General features: G+C 47.8%; 1 protein-coding gene across 1 annotated transcript in view; it reads left to right on the forward strand.

Annotated features, from left to right (window-relative positions):
* The first annotated feature begins 4629 nt into the window (after window positions 1-4629).
* LOC119166876 (growth/differentiation factor 11) overlaps window positions 4630-27707 on the forward strand; it is a 78402-nt gene continuing 55324 nt past the window's right edge. The window contains exon 1 of the mRNA XM_075891428.1: window positions 4630-5046. Coding sequence (XP_075747543.1) covers window positions 4671-5046 — 376 coding nt within the window. The 5' untranslated portion in view covers window positions 4630-4670. The remainder of the gene's footprint in view (window positions 5047-27707) is intronic.

Genomic DNA, 27707 nt, shown 5'->3' on the forward strand with positions numbered 1-27707 from the left:
ACCGAAAAGTGACATTTTTTTTTATTTCCACGATATATACAATCAACAATCTTTAAACACCACAGACAGACAAATATTTTACTTTGATATTTAAGTATGCTCACCCAATCACAAGCCAGTCCTATACCGCAATTGACATTACTAGGACGAATCAACACAGTTCACTCAACTTGCGAAATCTGAGTGACGCATATATATAGCCAGGCGTATATTTACTCACCTCAAGCACCTTATCTGAATTCACGTTTACACTCACGTGTACTCCCACGTATTCCAAAGCGGTGTCTTCCATACACCATTCAATATTTATTGATCAGAGGGGTGAATTCCGTATATACCTAATTTACCTTCCACCCCCTATCAACTCCTCCAAGAAATTCCTTGATAAATACGTCTTATGTTGTCATATTTTTAAGGAAAAATGACCTTACTGGTTTAAGAGCACTCGTAACGGGAGGCATGGATATCAAAAGGTGCCAAGAAGAGAATCGAATACGTGAAACATTGGTGTTATAGAGCGTTGACATGATGATGGTTGGCAGCGACTGCCTAACGGATTCATATGAGTCGACTCACTGAGACCCGCTCAGACTCATACCGAGCCGTGAGTCTGAATCTGAGCTAGTCCGGATAATGTCTTGGTGAGTATGAGTCGTACAGTGAGACCGATTGAAGGAAACTTTCATAAGGGTGAGTCCGAGTCAGTTCAGCCCAGGAAAATGTTGGTGAGTATACGAGTGAGTTCTATATAGGCGCAAAATAAAATTCATCAGTTTGAGTGAGCTTCAAGAGAGAGAGAGAAATAATTAAAAGGAAGAGACAGGGAGGTTAACCTAGACGAACTGGTTTGCTACCCTGTACGGGGGTGGAGAAAAGGCTCGGAAAGAGGATAGATATAGAGAGATATAAAATAAATTAGAAAAAAACACACATGCGCACACATTCAGGGAAGAGTGAGCTTCAAAATGTTTGCCGTTCTATACAGTGCAGCCTGAAACTGCTGTGCGAGTATTGGCTGTTGAAAGAAACACTTGGGTCATGACACTAATGATCACCACCCTGAATTGGGCAGCCACTACCAGACAAGATGCGGCGAAGAATCGGCCGAGATCATCGCAGGAGCGTCTATTCGCTCGTCGTTATTTACATGTGAACCGTGCGGCTGACAGCAAACTGGCCGTTGCTAATATATAGTTGTAGTCTTCCAGTGTCGTCATATTTGTGTTCACACGTCTATAGAAGCCGCTTCCTCAAAATCGAAAGCGTTTTTTTTTTTAAGGTATAGTGGTAATAAGTATATATACATTTAAGAAATTCCCAAGCAAAATATGACGCCGCTTTTAGGATTCTCGAGGCCCGTGTTCTTATTTAGAGCGAGAAGCCGAAAATATTTCAATGTCGTGTCAACTGGTACACCTTTAAGTGCTGAACTTTAACTGGAACAATTATGTTCGCAGAAACAAACGCTGCATGCACGAACAGGAAAACAGAGCGACGGCCGCTGGATGGAAATTTTTTCAGCGACCGTGGCACCACAAGAGCAGCACCACAAGAGCAGTGGCAGCATCTGAATTCCTTAACAGGTCAAAACCCTTTTCGAATCGCGAGACATGCAGGATTTATAGTTGCGGACGAACGAGTTCTTCTGCTTATCGTTCCCAGTGGTCTACAGCGGCCCGGGCATACATCTCTTTTTCACAGCACGCATTCGGTCGGATAGCACGAATTGAAACCTAACCATGCGCGTATATGGATCTTTCTGTATAGCACGTTTAATTCAGAGGCGGCCAGACATTCTGATATATATTGTAAAATATGTTCAAGAAGTCATCTTTATTGACTATACAACTTTATGTGCGTAGCTATAATTTCAACCACAAACAGCGGTGGGCATGGAAATGCAAGCGTTAGTTGTTCTTTATACTGTTACGATAACTCTGTCTTGTTGCTCCAAATGCAGCCCACTTGCTCGATATCGCGCGAACACATGTATAGCAGGCATGTTCGCATGCTCTCTCTCTCTCTCTCTCTCTCTCATTTTTCTTTCGTCAACAATCGCCCTTTCTTTGGAATGACACTGAGTAGCACGATGCAGCCATATATATAATAACTCATCCGTAAATAGTAAACTCAAGAAGTAATTACCATTCTTGTTATCTGCTTTTGAGGAAACGTTGTAAAGGAAACTTAAAGTTATACATTCAAAGCGTATGTTATCGCTATAGAAATTTTATGTATACCATATTGGTGCCGAACCTGAACTCTATATATACACTCTATAAGAAGTGAAAAAGGAAGAGGGGTATCGAGGTTGCTCCTTTAGAGGAGTAACTAACCTGCCACACCCATAGCACCAATTTGGGAGTAACTGCGAAGGAGTATCCCCGCTCTCGTGGTTACTCCCCATAGGAGCAACAGATTTTTTTTTGTCTTTTTCGCAAAAGAAAAACCAGGTTCTGGTTGACTTAACCAGCCTTTTGAAGTACGTGCAGGCACATGATTAGATGTACAATCGATATGCAAGCATCACATTCGGAAATAAATTTCGGAAAATTTGCAGCAAACACACGCGATTTGCAACTCACGACTATACTCAGTCAGATTATACGCGTATACACTAACCACTACACCAACAGCGCTACGGCACCGTCTGAAAGCAAACGAGCTTGTGTATAGGCATAGATGACTCGTTTGCACACGGCGCGAACATTCTTGCAGTTACCAAAAAAAAAAAAAAAACGAGCGCTTTACTTCACAAGGAGGAAAGTGCCTCTCCTCGCCGTATACCGTCTGCAATATTTCGCGCACATTTCGTCTTTAGAAGGAGCAAAGAACCCTTTTCATGGTAACTGCACAGTTCTTCCAGAAAACAGGTGTGTTCAAAGAGTATCGAAGCTTTGGTCAGCAGGAAAGTGTTTCTTGATTATAGGGGTTATAGAAGGAGTACAACCATATATAACACCCTTCAATATAGTCTCATATGTGCACGCCTCTGCCCTCGCGCCATTTCTGGAACGCTTTTTTAGGTCCGAAGCATATCTCGTCTGATCGGCGTTTCTTGTCGTCACCGGGTGTCATGTAGCCACGGTTTATCGCAAAGTTAACTTCACGTGACGACAACGACGTCATCAATTTATGGCATCATGACGACACAAGGTCGGAAAATTTGGCATGCAATCATGGCTGGATCGTGACGTGATGAAGCACCTTTTAGGGTCTCGGCTAGTCAGCGTCTGCAGCGTCGTCAGGGTGTGCTATGAAGACACTGTCCATCATAAATATGGGTGAGCCACAAAAATTTTGTAACTAATGTGGTGCACTACGAGTACAGGCCACATAAGTTAGGGAATGCCAAAGAGTATCGTGTATTCCGGCGCCTATACATATGCTGTGCCGCGCAAGAGACCAGAGATATGGTCGAAGGAAATTGGTGCATCCATCATGACAATGCTCCTGCACATTGCTCGCACTTAATAGAAACTTTTTTTTTTTGTAAAAAAAAAAACAGATTCCTGAAGTTCAACAAACTCGTTACTTTCCTGATATGGCCGCTTGCGACGTCTAGCGGTTTCCCAAAATCAAGAAGTCGTTGAAGAAAGCGCGATAGACACGAGATGGGAACGACAGCTCAGCTACAAACGCCAATACGAAAGAGGCCGGCCTTCTCGGAAGGATTTCCACAATGGCAGCGTCTATGGAAGAAGTGTGTGCAGTCACGAGGAGACTATTTTGAGGGTGATTCCGTATCAAAAAGCTCAAGTTATGCCAGTTGGTTTGTTTCTCTCTCTCTCTCTCTCTCTCTCTCTCTCTCTCTCTCTCTCTCTCTCTCTCTCTCTCTCTCTATTTGCCAAAGGGCATGTATTTCTCCAACAGACTTCGTATCACTTCACGAAACTGCAGCACCGGTGAGCGGAGCTTTTTTTAATATATATATGCTGACTGATGGCATTTTGATGAGGTTCGCTTTGTACCTGAAATCATAACTTTATTTGTGATGTGGTGCCGGCTGCATGCACACAGAAAGGGCGTGTTTTTTTTATTTTTTTTTACGAAATTTCCGGTTCTGTCCTATCATCTTCTCGTCCTCTGTATTGGTGTATGATATGACGCTGTTCATTTACATCATAATTAAGCCCTACCAACTTCTGCCTATCGGTCATTCCGTCAAAAATAAACATGAAGCGACATGACTGACGGCAGCGATCGGAGGATACAGCAGCCGTTTGCAGTGGAAGTGTTTTTATAGTGATTAATCTTACTTAGCGATCTGGGGCGGGATTCCGGGCAATGAACTAGAGCGTGGACTTGGTGCGGGCCAAGAAAATGTTACGGGAAGAAATTTGTGTATACCACCTCGTAGGACGAGAATACATCGTCGTGATTGTCACGTGTTGCCCGCACACACATCGCTCGCACATTACACATGACCAGCGACACGACGTGCGAGCGTCCATGCCGCGCTCGCTACCAAAATACGCGCGCGGTGAAATCCGTGCGAGCGCTCCGCCGCCGCTCATCCGTCCCCTCCAGCAGCGGTCGCTTCGCGATTGGTCAGCGCCTCGCCGGTGGGCGTGGCGCCGACCTATTTAAGCGCGCGCCGCGTGCCCTCCTTCTTTCGGTGCGCCATGCTTTCCTCTCGGTGCTGTGCCGCGCTTGCGCTCGCGTCTTGTATGGCCGTGTTGGTGGCGGCCTGTGCAGCCGCATCCTCCGAGCCAACGACGACGCCGGCCGTGACGGTGACCAGCGTCGTCTCGACCGGTGCGCCGAGCCGCGGCGAGGCGAACTGCACGCGTTGCGGGGGCGCGACGTCCCGCGCCGTGCGGCTGCAAGCCATCAAGGCCCAGATACTGAGCAAGCTGGGCCTGAAGAGGGCGCCCAACGTGACACGCCGCGCTCTGCCGGGCATCCCGCCGCTGCATCGGCTGCTGGACCGCTACGACGCCGGCATGATGCAGGCCGACGCGCCCTTCGAGCCCGGCGAACAGTACGACGACGACGACGACTTTCACGTGGCCGCCGAAAAGATCATCACCTTCGGACAGCACGGTGAGGCTCGATCGAAACGTGCTGCGTAGACTTGGCCGAGTTTGCCGTGGACTCGTCGATTGAGGGCTGAGTTACCGTTCGGTGATGCGGTTTCGGATTCTGCTCTTTTGTTTCGTTTGTATGCATATACTTAATTCGAATTAACGAGAAAAACGAGAATGGTGCTTTTAGGAATCGTGGCTCACTCTGATTTCATTTCTTCGTTCCCTTCAGAGACCTTCTGCGTGAATGAAATTCGCTCACGCATTTTTTCTCGGCGCTTTCGTTCTATGCCCCAGGTCACCCAATCCAATTTAAATATAAAATAAGCGTGACTTGTTGACGTCGCGGAATCGACGTGTGCAGTCGAATTGATGCCCACATCTCGCGCGATGCCTCGGCGCTGACGGTTTGGCATCCGGCTCTTCGTGCAAGACACGTGCGAACGATTTGGCAATATTGGCAATGCCTGCAGAGATATATTTAGTGTTAGCGCGGTGAATGCTTCTCACCCTCGCGGAGCTTCTCCTCTGTGTTGCCTTTCTTTCGGGTCCTCTTTGTGCGCCCCATATCAGTTGCCGTGCGGGTGTCTTTCCGGGATATTCTTGGCCACGCGCCTGCAGCTTGTTCTGACCTCTTGGAAGTCGTTATGTGGGATAAGCGGTGTTTGGCCCTGTTTACGAGATGAGACAGCTTGCGTGGGTGCGTCTTCCATGCTGCCTCGGCGCGTTTATTGTTTTCAAGAGGCGCTGTACTATTGCTCAAATCCTTTGTATACAAGCCTGAGGTAACGCGTGATCTGTTCAGTGCTCCTTAGCATTGCCTTACCACGTAGAAAGTATTGCGCATTTCGTGCATAATTTCATTCCGTGTCGAACTCGCGTGCTGCGCGCTTCTATTCTTTGTGGCGTGGGTGTTTACGTTTGAATCGAGGAAATAGCTTCTGCTTTGTCAGAATAATTATTGCTAATACGCTTCATACTTAAATACCTCATCTGAAAAGAAAAAAAAAAGAAAATTGTCATTTTTACGGTGATATGACGCTGCTCAATATGCATGTTAGGAGGGGGGTGGGGGGATCACCCCTCTTACGGGAAAAAAAATTTTGCCCGCCACGCCCCCTTTGCCCTGCCAAAAGCAAACAGTCGAAACGCAGCGCATAATTAAGTTCCCGGTCCCCTCCCGAAAGAACTTACCGGTCCCTCCTCGTCACTAAAAATAACTGCTGCACTCAGGTAGCGTGTGGACGTGGTTATAACTGATGTGTATAGATAATGATTACGTATGTGATCGATAACTATATACTTCACGTAAACGCTCAAACCGCGTTATGACCACGGTACTGCTATTGTGCGTGGTACAAACATTGCATCCCAGTCCTTTCTCTCGCCTTTCTGGCATTTCTAATATGTTTAAACAAGCCAAAAAAGGAATTAAGCGTGCACATTTCAGCTTCCGAGTGTATACCAACATCCTCAACACACATGTTCGTGACGTGTGGCTTATCTGCATCGCCACACACCCCAAGCCACCTTTTTGTTTTTACTGATTCCATGTATGTGTTCGGGGACATCATGTACAGACGCGTCCACTGTTAAAGGGACAACCTGTGTGAACAGCATGTTTAGATTTCGCTATCTTACGGAAGCATATTGGCTTAGAAATGCGAAATACTCACTGCGGTGGTTAAAAGTTGTGACTCCTCTTGACAGACTATATATACTGACGTGCATGAATTAGAGGGCCAGAAATACTGATAGTGTGCATTCGAGTGTTCCCTTTAGCAGTGGACCGTATCGTACAATTAACCTGAAGGGGTCGGACAACTGCTCGTGTTTGCCCATGCCGCGTTTTTTTTTTTTTTCGTTTACTCTGCGCTGCAGAACAAATGGACGCATATATCTCGCCAACCAGCATGTGCGTGCCAGAAACAAGCGTGCCTGAAACGCAAGAATACGAAGTGACAAGTCGGAGTCGTTGCGTTGCGCGAACGAATACTAGCCGTGTGTGAACAGGGAAGCCCCGCCGAGCTGGTTGTGTGTGTGTGTGTGTGTATATGAGACCACCTTGTCTTCTAATCCACTGTTGTCTGCGTACAGCAGGCGCTTCTTTTTTTTTTCACGTATTTTATTTTGCTGGCGCGCGATACCTATAGAGATAACGTGGCAAAACAGCGCCACTATAGCATTTTCCCTTTTCTCTGCTATTCTGCAGTTCTTTTTATTTTTATTTTTAGCCGACTGTTTGTGATACTTAGTTTCCTACGTATATACAGGTCTTTTCTCAGTTTATCGCTCAGTCATATCTATACCGCTCCTGTCTTTTTTTTTTTTCTTTCGGCAACGTGCCAATTATATCGCGAGCCCCATCTTTGTATACGTCTTCAAGCTTGCGGTATTCTTGCAGCTTATCTCAAAATGTTGTCACTCTGGCGCGCTTTTGCTATGGCGACACGCAGGTGAAACCAAAACCAACACGCGTTTAGACGTTGCGAGAACTTCTTTGATTGATTGATTTGTGGGGTTTAACGTCCCAAAACCACGATATGATTATGAGAGACGCCGTAGTGGAGGGCTCCGGAAATTTTGACCACCTGGGGTTCTTTAACGTGCACCCAAATCTGAGCACACGGGCCTACAACATTTCCGCCTCCATCGGAAATGCAGCCGCCGCAGCCGGGATTCGAACCCGCGCCCTGCGGGTCAGCAGCCGAGTACCTTAGCCACTAGGCCACCGCGGCGGGGCTGCGAGAACTTCTCGCTCGCTTTTTTCAAAATCGAAACTTGCCGCCTCGTTAAATCTTGGTGTTACGTATACCTCGAGTCGTGGCGTCGGATATTTCAAACCACTACATGGCCTATACTTTACGGAAAGGTTAAATCTTAGTGTTATGTATACCTCGAGTCGTGGCGTCGGATATTTCAAACCACTACATAGCCTACTTTACGGAAAGGCTTAACTGCCGTCGTATTGGGCTGTCAACCGTTGTGTTCTTTATGTTTAACGACTGAATGATCAGGAGGTTATGTTTAACGACTGAATGATCAGGAGGTTATGTTTAACGACTGAATGATCAGGAGATGCATACGCACGAAAACGGTTGTGGCCACGATGTTTCACAGCCTCATTAATTCACGTCGTGCTATACAAACACAGGAAACATCGGCTTAACAGCCCAAAGTGGCGGTGCCCAGATGTCTTGCGGGAAATAGTCTACAACGGCAGAAAAATCACATTCGGACTCGTCGTGATGCCGCAAATTGTATGTACGTGCGCCTGCAAGTGTTGCTTCGCCTGCCTACTTTATTGTGCTGCAGTGAAGACATTCTTTTCACACGTCGCGTGTGCTGTTCACATGGGTCTCCAGGATGACTGCATGATTTTGCATCGGGAGAATGCATGCAACATTGAAATAAAACCACAGAAATATTTATTTCTTGAACTTCGTATCCTTGTAAACGCTGTTTTTCAAAGAGAACGGTAACCGCAGAGTCCTGACTATTTTTCGCACTTCGTTCGATATAGTCACGTTGTTTTGAGTGGAGGAGTGTTGATCCACCCGTATACCTTTCGTGCATGATCTTTCTGGATAAAAATAAATACATAAGCGTGCACGCAGCATTTTAACATGTCTCACATAAATTGTTATTTCTGGGTCAGTTGTTTGTGCCTTTTACATTATAGTGATAGAGAATGCGCTAAGACAACCACGCAAATTCGTTTCGAAAAATGGGCAGCTGAGGCGTTTGTGTTGTCTCGGCTTGATTCTGGTTCCCATCCTTGCACGCCCAGTCTTTTCGTATTTAATTTCTTTTTCTTGGTCCCATTTTTCTTATCGGGAAACGAGCGTCTGCCGTGTGCACTCACGACAAGTGTATTCTATTAAAAAAAAACAAGAACTGGCACTTTTTTAGGCAACGCTATGCACAAGAGATAACCTATGCTCTGACGTGGCACTAATTAAGTTGTTTCGACGTTCTTCATCGAGTGCATGCCCCCTTCTCCCAAGGGCGAAGGCAGAAAAAATTTTATTTCGTAGGGAGGGAGACGTACAGCTCCTTGATTTCGGGGGGAGGGAGTGGTACCTCTTCGAAATGGTCATTTTTCGCTCTCTATTCTATGGCGAAAAAGTTTCAGGAAAGGGAGAGGGGCACGGTGTGCCACCAGAGGGCAACGCTAATGCCATCCCCCCTCCTGAGGCTTGAAGCATTGATTGATTGATTGATTGATTGATTGATTGATTGATTGATTGATTGATTGATTGATTGATGGAAGCACCTCACCAGGTGTTGCAACGCCTTCGGGATCGGCCAAACTTCATCCGTACGATGGCACCACCATGGCGGCATAAGTTTCGGCGATTTACGACGTCATTTGAGACGTCGTTGGGCATGTGCTCTTTGTGACCTTTTCGCATCATTCTTGTTGGCGCGCCCACTATATAGGCCGCGGATCATTCGACTCAAGCGGCATAAGATTCTCGCCTAGAAATGTTGTTATCATACGAAAAAAAATACAGCAAGGTATACAGGAGAATAGATGTGGACTTCATGTTTTTTACACGTTGTTGACCTAACTCCCGTGTTTTTTTCTTGAAGCACTGCCTTCCACGTGCTGCGATTTTGGCTCGAAAAGCCACCCTCGATATCAGGGCATGTATTATTAACGATAAATGTTTGGGTTTTACGTCCCAAAACCTCGTATTATGAGGTGTGGAGGCCTCTGAATATTTTGACCATATATGGTGTTTTTTTTTTTTTAACGCGCGCCTAAGTCTATACGTACATATGGGCCTCTATCGAATCGTGTCTATCGAAGTACGGCCGGGATTAGCAGTTGAACACACCCGTTCATCTATTATGCTGGAGTCAGCATCTCTGAATGTTATTGAAAAAGGATGCCCATTCACTCACGTGGAGAAGGTGCATCAATGGCTCGTTTCTATTGTCATTCGTCGGTCCCTTATGCTATCTGTTCAATCGACGTCGATCCACATTGTATCCTTGAAGTCATTCCTTTGTCCCATTGGCTACTGGAGTACGTGCAGGACGGATTTACAATGAACAGGTGAGTCCAAGGACCGGTAATTACGGAGCTTCCCATTTGTCCAACTGATGCGCGCGTTCTTGAACATTTTGTATTCCAGTCTTCATTCCAACCGCAGAAGACCTGGTCTAAAACTCTTCCGAGGTGTGACTGTGTGCGTGATGAACGCTGAGACGTGTGTGCGTGTATCACTTGTCTCTCTTTCCTCCTTACTCTCTTTTATTTTTTCTCCACTCGCCCAATCTAGGGTAGCAAACCATGCTGGCACAACCTCTTTCCTCTCTGAGCCGTAAGATTCCAACTGCGGTCACGTATAGGGCACCCCTTCACTCAGGCTACCGAATGCCCCGGCGCACGAGGGCGTCAACCTTTCTGCAGAAAAGGCTCATGAGGAGCCACCGGAAACAGCGCCCGTGGGCTGTTTCAAAAACAAATACAACCGCACGCACAAGCCCCCAGTCGTTTGTGTTCATGCAGTCGCAGGCACGGAGTCGTGACCGGTGCCGCATGCGAGGCTCGAATGTGGGGCGCTGTCCGCAATCTCTCGCTGCGCGGGGGCTGAAGGAAGTGGTTTTATTGTATTTATACGCGCTCAGACAGCAGCAGGCCTGGCACACCGGGACATGCGGTATAATCAGCAGCTCACTGCCGCGAGGGCACGTCCTGATACAGTGGCTTACCGCTGCTGCATCACCGGGAGGGCAACAAAAGTAAGGGAGGATATGTCGCGTTATATATAGAGCAGGAAAGAAATGTTCCGACGGCACGTATTATTTATATTACAGCATACCTTTAAGGTATCGGATGAACAAGATCCTTCCCGAACCTCATGCTGGGCATTCCATGGTGTATACTGCCAGTCTCATTTGGAGCGAGCCACTTTTCCTGTTTCTTCTCTTCTCCGGCTCGCCGCATACCTGGCGTTGTCTGCAGAGAAACTTCTCCCGCCAACGAGGGCGCCGGTCAGCTAGTTGCTTGCTCTCCTCAGCATGGGCCGCCCAGTTTGGCCGTGCAGGAGACGTGAGTGTGCGACGACGCCTCGGCGGCGTCGGCCGTGGAATGCAGACTATCCCGCATCGTGCTACATAAGCTTCCAGCTAAGCGACAGCAGCCACGCGTTTCCTTCCGCGGCGCCAGCTAATATCAGCGTCCCGGCGTCCTTACCGGTTTCCGGGCTGGGTCGCGCGACACATGTTATCGAATTACGTGCCGCGCGCAGCTATACCGCTCCGTCGCTCTCACGTGCTGCGATGGCCGGCCGTCCATTTGCATAGATTGGGACATCTTGATTGAAGGCGTGGCACCGCGACCGAGACAAGCGGATACCGTGCACGCATACAGCGCCGTTTCCTACCTGCGTTGTTCGGTTGGTTTTCAAGCCTCACGTGTTATGTACGCGTGCATGAGGTTGCGAAAATGCGGCCTGTGGCATTGACTGCAGAATCCGGAAATAGTGGTATCTGTTGCAGCAATGCAACAACGTGCGATGGAAACGCGAGTAACCTCCCTTGGGACGAGGCTCGCTGGGAGTGCATGTTACGTAACCACTGCGTTACTAACATAAGCGGCGCCAGAGTTGTTGACTTTTTTTTTCCTACTTGGGGGAAGGCGAGGAGCTTCCATGACAGTTCTCCAGTGTGCGTGAGGGGAGGGGAGGGGGGGGGGTAACCAGGCAAAAATGTTTCGAGGTTATATCTTACAGGAAAACATAAGCACCGATTTCTTTTCACTAATGATACACATTTCTCTACCAATCTATGCAAACGCTTCGTAAGGCTATATTTGGATGCGTTCCAACAGAAGCAATTTCTGTTTATTGGTGTCAGATCGACACTCGTCGTATCATGAGCTTAGTGAACCAGATTGGTGGGCAGCGTTTGTTAGCGTCCAACCGAAAAATTGGCCGCTTATCCGCGTGCTTAGCTGCAAATGTCGTCGAAAGACGATAGCCTTCTGCAGGTCGTCTTTTCGTGAGTAGCTTCGCATTTTCAGCGCAGCGTAAGAAATGCTAGGCTCTCTAGAATTACGTATCTATGTATATTCTAGTAAAAGAACACACCACCTAACACTTACGTACCCCCGGCTGCGGCGGCTGCATTTCCGATGGAGGCGGAAATATTGTAGGCCCGTGTGCTCAGATTTGGGTGCGCGTTAAAGAACCCCAGGTGGTCAAAAATTTCCGGAGTCCTCCACTGCGGTGTCTCTCATAATCATATGGTGGTTTTGGCACGTTAAACCTCACAAATCAATAACACTTACGTACTAATTTTGCGCCTCAGATATGCGTAATATTTGCTTTTTGGTATAGGAATGTGCACAAGTATGAACGTAGCCACCGATTCAAGGTGGCTGGACGTTCAGCAAGTGCTTACGCGTCGTATGAGTGACTGAATCGTGTGACAGGTGGGCAGAGAGACCGAAATTCCTGCGTTCATGTATCCCAAGGAAGACTAACATTTTTAATAATTTGCTGTCCTCACCTCCGTGTATACGACACTCTTTTCACCGTGTATAGAGCATGCGCTGGCGACAGGGTTCACCGGACCGCATCCCGAGTATACAGCACTGGTCAGCAGCTGCAAGGTCGGGGGGAAATCAGTGCCACCTGCGCGGGACCCCTTCGCTGCGGGGTCACGACCCCGCGTTTCCCTTGGCCCGTGACCCCTTCGCAACCGGAACACGCCCGAAGAATCGGGCCTGATTCCTTTTGTGCGCTCGTGAGCAGCTTTCCTATATATAGCCTGACACCCCAATTTTCTTGCATTTCCACCGACTTCCATTTTTTACTTCTTTGCCTTGCGTATACGAAGTGCGGAATGCGGGCGTTTTTCTTTGTGTCAACCTCGATCTCCGCGCGTTCTAAAGGTACGTTGCTCGCCCTCATACGGAGAGAAAAAAATCCGGGTGCCCGGCTTTGTGTGCCGCTCTGCTTTTATATATACGCTCGCAGCGTGACCTGGAACGTGATGCATGCCGCCAGAGAATGCGCGATATATGCCGAGAATGGATATGTTGAAGGAATTCCACTTCGCCCGGATAACACGAGCGTTTGCGTGTGCAGGAATGCGTATACATGTATAGGAGGGTCGCATTTAAGTGGCGTATGTCCCATTCTATTATGCAGCAATTTTTCGTACCGGTCCGCACCCCGATTAAAGCACATCTCCTAATACCAGCGGAATGCTGCGGCCACCGAAGGTTATAGTTAGGTTCGCGGTCTGTTTGTTCTCATATATAGCCGACGTATACACTGAGCACTATAACGTATACGCTTTCACCAGTCCTAATAGTGTAATAACTATCAGTAACGAAGAATTTCTACCAGACTGTCTAAATTGTGTCTCTAAGTGCACTAGCTATATATGCTCACATCTTGTCGTGATGGGGGGATGGGGTTCCCCCTCCAAAAGCACTCCTATACCAGCTTCCACGAAATTAACGCAGGATGAACTCGTCAGAACTACCGACCGGGAGAAAGACTTGGTCATCGTTTCCTGGGCTGAAAAAGTTGCTTCCCGCGTGGAGAGAGAGAAAGATAAACGAGAGAGAGGGAGGTTAACCAGAGGACGACTCCATATACTTGGGAAGGGTGAAAATAGGTGTGGAGCTACTCTGAGGTGACATGCAAGTGACTTATTCAAATACAAGTCGACACCAGCCCACCACCAATCACGACGGCAAGAAGGCTCAATCAACGCTCAAATTTATGACGGCATAATCGGAAAAAAAGACATTGTTATGCTGCAGCTGTATGGTTTAAGATAGACGGTACGCGAGGGGGACTGTATATATAGGTGGTGTGTAGAGGGGCGAGAGTAATCAGTGAAATATGCTGGAAAAAAATAAGTCTTTGTATACGGACAGCGAAAGAGAGAGAGATTCTTTGTTCTAGTCCGAGTCGAAAATGCGTCTGAACACTATAGGCTCGAGACGCCGCAAACGCAGACTATATAAGTTATAGTGTACTCAATTTGCGGTATTATCTCGTGTCCGTACATATTTGCACGCCCAGTTAGCGCAGCTCTGTTATATTGCATGTGATTCCGATTGGGCCATTATATATGCTGCGTACGTTTACCCTCGATGCGATATATGGTTGTTATAATGGCATGATGGAATGAACTGCCATGTAAATGATGCCCAGTTACTTCGTGTACAAGTGTACTGTCGGAAATATAGCTGTCCCAGTGCGGCGATTCGATTAGTTGACTAATCTGGGATGCATGGCATACATTGACAGCACATCTCTCTCTCTCTCTCTCTCTCTCTCTCTTTCAAGTGCTTTCTGATCGCTACGTGCATAGGTCCAGTCAGACGGTTTTCTGGTTAACTTGCATGCATTTTGCCTTTCTGTTACCCCCTTTCTTGCAGTCTTCTTTATACCAGTACTCGAGTAAGCAAGGAACAAAAATCTGATTCTATGAAACATAGACAGGGGACTCAACAACTGCAGTATACATAGCTTAATAAATGAGCCGCGGAGGGTTTTGGAGCTGCAAACACAAGCTGGATGTGTGCCGAGAGTGGCAAAGTATGCGCACTTGCTGAAATTGCCACGGGCGCCTCATGAGACCATATAATTACACGTAATACGCAAGTGTGGCACAGGGCTTCTTTCTGGAGATGAAGAGTCACAGGTTTAATTGCCGCAAAGGCGAAGCAATGAACGCAATAGCAACAAATTGGAAGGTCGCGCGAGGAATGGAAAGCAGATCGAAACGTGCCCCGCGTTTCTCACGCACAAATGACGCACTAAACGTACTCACTAGTACAGATTAACGCAAATGAGCGTCTCAGTTGTTACCTCGATGTGTCTGAAAAGCGCACCCTTTTCGCAAGCGGAGGCTGTGCAGCGAGTGCAGTGACCTTTGTGCGCCAGGTAACTACAACAGAATCGTTCCGGTGAAAGCCGAAGGCGTACCATTCTCCCACCCGAGATAAGCGCGCGCACGTGTGAGCGTCCGCAGCACCCTCCGCCCCCTTTCTCCCCCCTGCTCTCCGCGAGGGCAAAGTATACGCGTGGGGGAGCGCGTGGAGACGAGCGCTCACTGCGCCTTCTCGATGAATGCTGAAAACACGATGGCCATCGCCCGCGGTAAGTAGCAGATATAAATATATAGCTTGCCGTTTCGACGTTGAAGGAGGTGCTCCTTCGTTGGTCAGTGGCGAACGCCTCGCACTCACAAGCAAGAGGTCGGACGTTCGATTCCGCGTGCCGGAGTCTTTTAGAGAGCTTCGCCCCTTTTAGGGAGCTTCGCCCCGCGTGCCAGAGTCTTTTTAGGAGCTTCGCCCCTTTTAGGGGTGAAGCTCCTAAACCTTGTCCTGCGTCATGCGTAACCGGCAGTATCAGACAAACAGATAGACCGACGGACGGGCAGACGGATGCACAGATAAACGCATAGACACACAAATGGAGAGACAGACGGATGAACGCTTCGTCCTACTCATCATCATTCATTACGTGGATATGCTGTGATTTTTTTCTGCATTATTTTTTTTCTTGCGTTTTCATAATATATGGATACATATACATATACCGTGAATGACACCGACGCCGGCGGCAAAACCCAGCCGTGAGTGTCCATATAATTTCTATCGCAATAAAATCGATTGACACGTGCACTCGGCGTGGATGGTATATAGCCGATGATCATCTCGGCACTGTCCTGTCGTACTCATTCGTCTATAGACAATTTCGCGTTCTGCGCAATCTGTGGGTTACCTCCAAGCCGCTTTCTTTATGTAGAGGTGGGGACATCGGTTACGTGTTATAAATGCACGTACCCGCATTCATGGATTACATGCTTGCGAGTACGCGAGAGATCCTTTGTTTTCTTCCGAGTTCAAAGCGCTAGGCATGCGGACACGTATACACAAGAGAGGGCTCAAGACGCCGCAAACGCATGCAGACTAAGTTAGTCGACTCAGTTTGCTGTGTATCGTGTCCGTACATTTTGCGAGTGGTTCTTAAGATAGAGAAAGGAAGAGAAAAGTGAGCCCCGTTATTGTCTGCTTCAGGAGCGACACCGCCACAGAGCTCACAAGGGATGGGGGTGAGGAGGGATAAAAGGGTAGAAGTAAAGGTATAGAAAAGAGGAAGAAGAAGCAACAACAAACTGAGGGGATAGGAGAGACAGGAAAGATGGAAGCACGGTCACTGGAGTCCGAGGACGGGGACACTTGCGAGAGATGTTGTCGGCGTCTGTAGATGGCGTACAGCAGGTCCAGTAGGTCAGAGCTTCACTGTCGTCGAAGACCGTCGGCGACAGGAGGTGACGTAGGGCCAGTCCAGTCGGCCAGAGCTACGATGACGCCGAAGGTCGCGAGCGCGCGGGTGCACAACCGGTCGGCACGGAATCCAGCGAGCGAGCCCTCCGTAGATTTTGGACGCCCAGTTAGCTCATTTCTCTGTTATATTGTGATTCCGATTGGGTCATTGGGCTGAGTACGTTTACCTTCGATGCTAAGTCAGAATTGAATAGAGTGGCATGTGCATGCATTGTGTATAGATACCTCGTGTACAAGTGTACTGCCCGAAATATACCTGCCCCAGCGCGACTATTCGATTAGTTGACTATGTATAGTCTGGGATGCGTGGCACACACTGACAGCATCTCTCTCTCTTTCAGGTGATTTCCGACCCCTCCACACGTATGTCCAGTCGGACGATTGTCTAGTTAGTTTGCATGCCTTTTGCCTTTCTGCATTCCTGTAGTCTTCTTCACCATTACCATCTGCAGGTGTGGCCGCTTGCCAAGTGCAAATGTGTGCTACACTCGACATGCGCGTCATTCGCGAAGCAGAGCAAGGAGTGCATCACGCTGTTATGCAAGTGATCTCTCGAGTGGTATACATTGATATATATAGCTTGTGCAAGGGTGCGACGCTCTTCGTGAAGGCTATATGTTGCTCGCTGAGCTGGAGCTGGATCACGAATATATCTATAGGCAACACGTCTGCAGTGAAACGAGGAATGCGTGGGTATGCAGTTGAGCAGCATACCGGGGATTGGAAGCGAGGCTGCGTTAAAAAGCAACGCCTCGCGTGACCCTGGTTCCCCCAGTCGCGCATATATCAAGTGCATCTCGAGTAACTTTTTAGGGCTCCTGCTTGCCTATACCGAAATGCCTTTTGTCAGCAACATAAGCGGAGCGTCTCACGTGGTCGACACAGCCGACTGAAACCAAAACATTGGTGCCAAGGGAGGCATGCGGGAAGTTTTTGGTAGTTAATGTAGAGATATTTAAAATAAATAAATAAAATACTGCTCCATTCTTACAATGACCGCTGCGCCGCAGTTAAAGACTACAAATGATGGGCCCTTCACTTTCATTAGCTTTAATGCATGCATTTTTCATTGGGTTGTGCCTTGCATACTACAACCATCTCTTCATTCATTCCCGTCTTACATGGTACTATGCGGTATCCGTACTGCCACATCCTAAATGAAAACTCGCAGGCGGGTCCTCTTTGGAACGCCGGTCATATAGAAAGCGGGATAGGAACACCCTTTCTGGCTTGTTTCTTTCTGTTTTTTTTTTCTTGTGTGTGCAAATGATCTCTGTCACTCTTTTTGTCTCTCGTATTTTCATACCACTTATATAATACTTAAGCGTATACCTAACTCTAAACTCGCCTTTTGTTAACAACTCCGCAATGCACCTTAATTATGTATACGTGGAAACGTTTTGAACCAAAAGGGTCTTCGGGCTGTTAAAAAAAAAAAAAAAACATGGGCATTGCTATGCGGCCACTCCGTGGTGATCTATAGTGGCTGCTGACCCGCAGGTCGCGGGAACGAATTCCGACTGCGGCAGCTGCATGCATTTTCGATAAAGGCGAAAAGGCTGTAGGCCCGTGTGCTTAATTTGGGTGCACGTTAAAGAACCCCAGGGGGTCAAAATTTTCGGAGCCCTAAACTACGGCGTCTCTCATAATCAAATGATGGTTTTGGGACGTTAAACCCCACATATCAATCCATGAATCATTGCTATGCTGTTTTTTAAACTCTTCCGGACTCTTTGAACTCTGCCAGAAGGCCCATGATGCAGCGGTGAGGCTAGGCTCCCCCGTCCCTACGTGGGAGCGGCCCGTGATCCTACCCCTATAAAACAGGAGTGGAATCCTTCGGGACCCCAATAAAGTTTTTCATCCATTCATTCATCCGGATTTTCTGATATATCGTACAGTCGCACGTGTTCAAGCATGTGCACCTGAATCCATTTCCATTTTCTTCCTTTGTGGAGGGTAGATTTCTGACTTTGTTGGTGTGACCATGCTAAACGCGTAGTTGATACGGCGGGAACGGGACAGCTATAGGGAGCAACACACGCACGCGCACACACGAGGAGGAGGAATAAACGTTTATTGTTCTAAGCACTGGTTTAAGTTCCGCTATAGGTGGCAGGTCTCATTCCAATACGACCCTCCGGCCTTCGCTGCCTATCACACACACGCAAAAATAACACGCACTTTGTGTGTGTGTGTGTGGGTGTGTGTGTGTGTGCGTGTGTGTGTGTGTGTGTGTGTGCACATGTGTGTGTGTGTGAGAAAGAGAGAGAGACATCTTCAGAGTAAGATATCCCGGACGCCGCTTGATTGACCTCTCTGCTTTTCCACCTCTTCCTCTATATCCACTGCTTCAGCTTGATACACTCACTTTGTTATGAGATTCTTAACGGGGGCTTGATTTTCGCGGCAACAGCAACCGTATTTCAAAGATGCCAACAGGCAAGAATATTCGCTATCTTACGTGCGCGTTATAAGGATCCTCAAATAGACAAAGCAACCAGGAGAGCCCCCTCCTCTAATCATATCGTGGCACTAAGAATCATGATATTATTATTATATCTGCTCCAGCTCTCTTTCGCTCTTTCTCTCTGGAATCATTCTTTCCTCTTAACTTTTAAACAACTGCTATGGCGAGATTATTTTTTGCGCGAAGAGCAGTTTCAAAGCATGCACACACACACACACACACACACACACACACACACACACACACACACACACATATATATATATATATATATATATATATATATATATATATATATATATATATATATATATATATATATATATATATATATATATATATATATATATATATATATATATATATATATATATAATCGGCTCCTTTCCTTACGCTGAGGTTCGGGCCAACCTCTCAACTTTTCAAACCCCTCTCTCTCTCCTACGCTGGGGACTGACCACGATATTTGTAAGCTTTCGTCAATTACTAAAGGGGCACTAAAGAGGAACACGATTTTTCTGTTGCTAGTAAATTACGCTTTCGTAATTTCAAAATCATCACGCTCGCCGCGGAAAGACGCTTGGTAAACGAGAAAACGCGGGTGGCGACGCCACCGTGAAATTCCTGTACCAGACGTGGTGACGTCATAAATTTCCATAGCACTTACTAAGGCCTATACGTATCTCCGAATATGTGAAAATGAAACACCGTGTCTGTTGATGGGGCAAGTATACCTAACATACCAAATTTCGGGAAATTTCACCGAGCCAATGTGTTTTAAATACGACAAATACACGTTGAAATACGTGACGTCACGCTCGCAGATTTCAGCGCGAAATTTAAAACTGGTACCTTGGCCTTGATATTTTTCCACCAATCATGAACTTATGATGGTGGAATTTACGACACTAGAGTTTTCAGTGCGCACCTTATTGATCCAAACCAATTCATTGTTTTACCCTAGAGTCTCTTTAATAACTGACCATCTTGAACTCGCGCGTGCACTGTCCTTCGATGCATTTTTCCTCAATGGTTGCGGCGGACATTTGCGCAAAGCGGCTCTGTATGCCTTCTCGTCCTGAAGGAAGACCCAGATGAGGGCCCATTCAGAAACCTTTGTGCGTGCTCGGAGCGCGTATACACGTGGAGAAAATCCCCTGGCAACAAAGAAGTCGACGGCCGCGCCGCACTCTTCGTTCGCCGTCAAAGCCGACGCGTCGGAGGCGAGCGACAGGTGGCAGGTACGCACATTACCGCAGGCGCCGCGCGCCACCTATAGCGCCGTGGGAGCCGCGCCTTTGGTCTTCGCGTCCGGTCGCTGCCGGCGCGATGGACAGCGCAGATAGTGCCCGCATCGCGACAGCTTGCACGCATCCGTACACCGTGCAGGCAACGGTGCTTGCTGCGGCCAGCCTATAACGGGCTCTGCGTGCATCGGAAAAGAGGTTTCAAGGGAAGAAGACGCAGGCAGCGAGAGGAAAGAAGGCCACCGCTGTCAGTCGTGCGTGCCGCGATGTGCATCATACCGCGCGACCAGTGAGGCGAATCTGTGGTCCCTCTTTGCATACTCGCGAGAAAGGTCGGAGATGAGCGAAACGTCGTACACACACGTGCATGGGTTTTGCGTCGCACCCGTCCCGGTATCGGCGCGCTTGCGTTCTTGGAAAAATTTGGTGTGACAGAATTTGCCTTGCATGGCTCCAGAAGGACAAAGAATATGGCTATGTGGCGAAACCATAAGAAAACAAGATTATACGAAATTATTTAAAAAAAGTATTTTCGAAATTAATCGGGAGAAAATTGAATAGAAAATGACGCGCATTTAAGACAACCGAATTTTTCTGTTGAGAATCGGCGTGAAGGCCTGACCGAATCGGCTGCGTTTGATCGTGAAACTTTGATCTTCTGGACCGAGAATTCTGCGCCAGCGTGTTCTCAAACACTCATATTTTTCTTCCCTGCGAAACTATCCAATCGTTAATACACGTTGAGAATCGAGGTATATATACTGCAATCGTCCACCTTGATGTATTAGGAATTCGATGGGGGCAATGTATCCAAAATTATGCACTGTAAGCAAATTATATTTTTTCTGAGATGCAGGTCTTTATATTGAAGGTTGCCAACTCAGGCTTGCAATCCACATGCAATAGAAGTCGAGGGGAAGGCAACTGCCCCTTGGCACCCCCCTCCCCCCCGAATGACGCCCATTTTTTTCTGGCTGCTGAAGGACTGCACATCGGAAACATAACAACACCCCGTACAATACTTATCGTGCGATATTTATCGACACAGCATCGCTGAGAAGGTGCCATATGTAGATGGGAAGAATTAAGTAACGGTTTATCAGCTGGCTTCTACACATGAACCAAGGACCCGTGCCTTCGCCCCACTTTTTTTTTGTGTGTGTGTGTGATGAGCACGAAATGAGACTCGACTGCATCTGCCTGCCCGGCCCCCAATTCGGATCAAAGTGGTGCCCCTCTCCCCCTCTCCAATGAAAATTTCTTCGTGCACTTTCTTTCTCATTTCACTCTCTCTCCCTATACCTTCTTTCTTGCCCTTATGCCTCCTCCCCCCACAGTGCTGGGCAGCAAACCGGATGCTAAAATCTGGTTCACTTCCCGGCCTTCTTCTTCCTCTCTCTCTCTCTCTGCCTACGCCAGTAGAACTGAACCTCCATCCACGGAATTCATCGATACACTTAAACTCAACCTTCTGCCCACTCCCTCTGTTCTTTTGAGCAGAGCTCTCTCAGCTGCGTAGCGGCTGTTGCTACAAAAAGGAGCGGAAGGTTGGTTGCTTGGTGTACGTCTTGTCTCGTCGTGACTGCTGCTGCTGCTGCTTGTCAAGGATGGAGACCAGAGCCTTTAGATACATTGCGACAACTCAACTTTCTGCACAGGAACTTATGTACATATTCACAAGACTTCACCGTTGGAACCGTCGCATGTTGCTTCGGCAGGGCCGATAGTGCAGAGCACTCTTTGCTGCGACCAGAACCACCGTGAGGACTCGGGAGCCATCGCAGCAAAGAGTCAGTTTCGCCAATTCCTCCTTCTGCTATGATGTTGATGAACAAAGTGCGTGTGTGTATAGACGGTGTAGATACTCTTGCTCTTGTAGACACTGGTGCTGCTGTTTCGGTTATGAGCCTTCGTTTCAAACATCGTTTTTTGGGTCACAAAGTTATGTTCGCGTGGAATCGTAAAGAAACTTTTCGTGGAGTTGGAGGCGAAACGTTATGCACTGTTGGTATTTGTTCAGTTGTACTCACGATTGGTGGACAAAATTTCCGAGTTGAGTTCACCGTACTGGCTCGCGCAACTCATGACATCATTTTAGGGATAGACCTCCTTCATGAATGCGGCGCTACGCTTGACTGTGGAACTGGAGAGATTCTTCTACAAAGTACGTTGCCCGCTGCAATAGTTGACGATTTTCCGACTCTGCCCATCGATGCTCTTTCGTTGTCTGAAGATGTGACGATCCCTGGTCGGACAGCAGTGTTTGTACCCGTATGCTCTTCTCATGTCCGCTCAGGACCCTGCACTGGACTTGTGGAGCCTGATCATGCAAACGCCATTAAGAAGAATGTGCTGGTCCCACGGTCTGTCCTTACAGCCATCGACGGACATGCTTGCTTGTGGGCACTCAACGCAGCCTCAGAGCCTGTTGTTCTACCAGCCGGATTCAAACTGGGTACGTTCAAGGAGCAGGCCACAATTGACGTGAGAATGGTCTCAGAGTCTCCAGCTATCAGTCAGACTGCGCCCAACTACTCAGCCGAGATTAAACGTATGATCAACAAGTCGTTGCCTTCTTCCGAGCAGAATGTCCTTGAGGAGGTACTTACACGCTACGTGGGAGTATATATATATATATATATATATATATATATATATATATATATATATATATATATATATATATATATATATATATATATATATATATATATATATATGTGTGTGTGTGTGTGTGTGTGTGTGTGTGCAAGGAAAATTCCCCCCCCCCCCCAGGGCGGGGGAGGAGGGGTCTTCCCCCATGATGGTGCGGCATGCGATGCTTGCAGCACTAAAGACATCAATTTTCCCGGTTCGCAGACAAGAACTTTTCAACGCGCGGCGATGGTTGGACGATCGATCGCTTTCCGTGCAGTTGGCCCACAAGGCAGCGAAGGCACATTAGTGTGAGAATGGCGGACTTGTGTGAATTCCCTTTGCTGGCGATACAGCACCGGAAATGCAAGTGCATTGTTGAAATCAAAACTGCGATCGCGAGGAAGAAGAAAAGTAAAAGAAGGAAACGGACAGCTGTCACAACATGATCTTCTTCTGTCTTTTGCAGTGCTTTAGTTTCTAATATACGTCGTATTTATCAACTATACAAAATTCCCGGTTAATTCCTTTTCTCCCTCCTCTCTCTTGACATTTTATTCCCCTTTCGGACGCTTTTCTAGTCAACCTCCCCTCCGATTTTGCCTTTGTGTATGCTGCCTTCCTTCCACACCTCCAGAAGGAGCAGTTTCCATGTATATATGAGTGGTTATAACAGAAGAAAAGAAAAGTGCCGACCCGTAACTGTCACTCCTTACAAGGACACCTCTACAGGTCAGCACAGGAATGGGGTATGGGGAACGAAAGATATAGGGAGGGAAAGAAGTTTCCATGCTCGAAAGGCTACCCACTGACGTACAGGGGACGCTCAAGAGCGGCGCCGTTTCCGATCGGCCAACGAAAGGCGACACCGCGCGGCGCTGACCAAGGTCAGGGCCATCCATCTTGACCTTGGAGGGGACGCATTCTCGCCCTGGCGCGCTGCCTCGAAGCCACGCACGTCGGTCATGTGCGGGCGTGGTTTCGCCGCACACCTGTGCCGCCGTGCACGGCACTGCATGCTAATAGCACTCGGTCACGCAATGTGTGCATACGAAGGACGGGATGAGTGATACAAAGAGGGCAAGCTGCGCTGTTCGTCGTGTTGGACGGAAGCCAATTAACCGAGATTATATGCACCTACGTCGTTCGAATCCTCGTTGCCTTTCCTTTTTTATATTTAGACTCGTAAAAGTGGAAAGACAAGCTACGTGACTGTTGTACTATAATGTATCTTCCCCGTTGTTAATGGCATGCACGATTCTCGTTTGCCATCGTTCACTTCATTCGGTGTGCCGATGCAGCAACTTTTTTTGATCTGCGATTTCTGCATTGTTGGAAGTTTCTGTACATGCGCAGCGAAACTATTTTCGGACATGCAAGTAGATATATTAACGCTCGATGTTTGGTCTATTTATTTGCTTCTTTCCATATTTATATGTTTCAATCCTCCTTTTTTTATTGAAGTAAAAATAAGTAAAGGAGATTGTTACAATATAAAATTAAGATGCTGATTGATTGATACGTGGGGTTTAACGTCCCAAAACCACCATATGATTATAAGAGGCGCCGTAGTGGAGGGCTCCGGAAATTTCGACCACCTGGGGTTCTTTAACGTGCACCCAAATCTGAGCACACGGGCCTACAACATTTCCACCTCCATCGGAAATGCAGCCGTGATTCCATCCCGTGACCTGCGGGTCAGCAGGCGAGTATACCTTAGCCACTAGATCACCACGGCGGGGCAAAACAAAAAAACAACACAAAAATTAAACGCGCGCGCGCGCGTGTGTGTGTGTGTGTGTGTGTGTGTGTGTGTGTGTGTGTGTGTGTGTGTGTGTGTGTGTGTGCCTATTTTTAATAAGTTAAAAAAATCACCAGGCCTACGCGGAACGTACAGCGCAGTCACAGCGAAAGGTGGAAGAGCAGCCTTTCAGATTCTTTTTAAACACTTTTTGGGTAACTGCTACAAGCACACTTGCAGGTACCCACTAAGCCATACCGCTTAATTTTTAGCAGGCATTCACTATGCCATCTTTCGTCATTCTTTGGAGAAGCACGGTATCCGCTACACACTTGCTAAGAATTTCGTGCAAACTTTTTATGCAGAGGCTGAGGACGATGAACAATTATGTCTGAAGTGGATATGCGCCACAGTTAATATATGTGATCAAGAACAAGATTTTGTGATGTGTTGAAGCATATTGGACGACCCACTCGCTACGCAATTCGCATTGTCTGACGCCTGGTTGAGGCGGTTATAAAACGCTTTATTACTCATACTGACGCGATTCCTTTCCCAACATCTAGCCTGCCTAAGGCAAGTTTGCAAGCGAGTGCCAAGCACCTGTGTGGCTCAGTGGTTGAATACGCGGTTGGCACGCAGGGAACCTGGGTTCAAGTCCCACTCTTTCCTTAATGGTCTTCATCTTCTAAGTTTTTCTTATTTTGTGCGATAGTGGTTACGGACACCGGCGGCGGCGGCGGACAACTATGGCACCGCACGTGACCCTCGTTGTGATTTCATGACAGCTTTCGCTGCAAAACTCGACATAATCTGCTCGTGGCAAAGTGCGTTACGCACAGCGCTGTGGACTTTCTTGTGGGCCACGAACCAGAATGAAACTTTAAAATAGCGTCTACTTCTGTGTGGCTGTGTGTGTGTATTAGTGTATATGTCATGATCATCACCCTGCACCTTCAGTAGCGTGTCAGGTGAAAAGCCTGGCAAACCATGTCCAGCTTATCTCTCTCCAGCTATCGTCTGAACAGAGCACTCATACAGTCACGGTGTAAAATTTCACTATAGTGTGCTCAACGTCCACGGTGAATATTTCTGTCTTCAAAAAAAAATGTAAAATCAAAACAAAAAACACTCGGGAGCACTTTTATTGCTTCGCAGTTTATCCTATATAGACGGCCGTGCATGGGCCTATATAGTATTTTCGCCAACGGAAACATTCGCTCCAAGTCCAGCTTGTGGAGTTCCTGTTTGAGTCGCTGTGGGTGTGTGCCGTGTTTGGGACGGTCGAGCACAAGATGATGCACATCGTCTTGGTGGACACACGAACATGTTGACAACTCAATCCTTCTTGACCTGCTTACAAGATCAGAGTAGACCATCTGTCTTTGACGCCAAGCCTATAACTGTACAACGTGCGGTGACTCCGGGCCGATATTGCAACCGCGTCTTTCATTTTACTGACTTTACCGAGCACGTTAAGAGCACCTGCTTCCCTCATTCTTTAGCTCTGCTATAGCTTATAGTTGAGCGAGTTTCGCCGTGTGACCTTGAGGCGAATTACCACAGTTTTGGCGCTCTTTGGCCAAACCATGGCCCTTGCGCCACTAAACGCCATACATCATCATCACCTTGAAGTGAAGAAGCTAGGGGCGCCACGTGACGGCCTCGTCACCCGTGTTCACATGACTAAACACATGCATGACTGGCCCTTCTTTATTCCGAGGCGCCGGGCTAGCCGTTGTGCCGTGGCCGTGCGATGGAAGGAGAGAGCGAGGACGCTCGTCCATCTGTGCCGAAGTTACCTGGTCGGGCCAGCGGTGAAAGCGGTAAGCTGCTTCGGATCATCCTGCGGGTGTCGCTCGGCTTGCTGATGAGACTTGCTAATAAGCGCAAACGCGCGTTCAAGCACGCAGAGTGGAAGACTGGATGGAACTGCTCAAGAATGGCAGCTTCGGAAAGTCAAACGTCGGGGAAATGAGGCAGAAAGACGGCAGTGACGAAGTTTGGAGTGACAGTGTACTAGTCCCTGATTTCTTTTTTTTTTTTTAGGGGCGAAGCTCCTTATGGCGTGGCTTGTGCGTCCCTCGTATATAGTACGTAACCACCAGTGGCCCATACCCGAAATAGCGGTCATTACGATTTTGACCTCCAAGGTAGTTCCGGTGAGAAATTTCTTCTGTGCGTTGTTGAACAATAAAAGATAGTGCTCAATGCACATGTTAATGGCTGCTAAGGGGGAATGAGAGACAGGAGCATTCGGCCTTTAGGTAACGCGCACGCTGCGATCCCCATTAGCAGCTATTGGCATGTACATTGAGCACGATCTGACAAGGAAGGGTTGCTACGTTATACTCGCTGGGTGTAACCTCCTTGGTTTTAGAAAGGTTTAGCGAGCGTTGGGCCGCATAGCCATGAATACAGTTAACTAGTATATACCATGAACTCGAGGTGGTTAGAGATGGGAAGTAAACCCGAAGCGCAAGCCGTAAGAAAGTGTGCATGTGCCACCTCCCGTTTAGTCCTTGAATTGTCCGCTGGATGGCGGTGCTTCTATATGGAGAATATATGATGAAAAGATGCGAGATGGTGGGTCTTGGAGTGCTGAATAGATGGACGAACGGACACACAGACGGATGCATGGATGGACGCATGAACGGACGCAGGCGCGGATGCACGGACGAACGCAGGGACGGACGCACGAACAGACGCACGCGCGGACGGGTGGATGGACGCATGGACGGTTACGCAGACGTACGCAGGAACGGACGGAAGCAAGAACGAATGGACGGACGAACGCTTCGCCCCACTCCCCATCATTCACTCCGTGGATATGCTGCCATTTTTTTCGAAAGAGGGAAAAATCAAGAGATTTTAGCAATGAACGCCTCGCGCTGCGCCGTGTTTTCTACCGAACTGCAGAAATTAGGCGCCTTTTTCCTGTTCTAACCACCACCGTTTGGTATCGGTGACGGCTTCGGAAGCCGACGGCAATGCGGCAGCGAGCGCTTGCAGTCAGAACGTTCGACGAGCCATATCTCTCTGTTGGCAAACTGTGCTTCGGCTGCATAGCCATGTATAACAAGCTTTCGCTTACGTAATCGGGCTTATCTGAGCTAAGCCCCAGTCATTTTTAATATCACTCTTACGTCGATCCTGTTGGTGACCCTTCATTCGAGAATAGGTGGCACGACACAAAACATCACGGTACGGTCTAGGCAAGGTACCTGCAGCTTTCGTTTTCATACGATCTTGTAAC

This window comes from Rhipicephalus microplus, chromosome 1 (genome assembly GCF_043290135.1).
Source record: "Rhipicephalus microplus isolate Deutch F79 chromosome 1, USDA_Rmic, whole genome shotgun sequence".
NCBI lineage: Eukaryota > Metazoa > Arthropoda > Arachnida > Ixodida > Ixodidae > Rhipicephalus > Rhipicephalus microplus.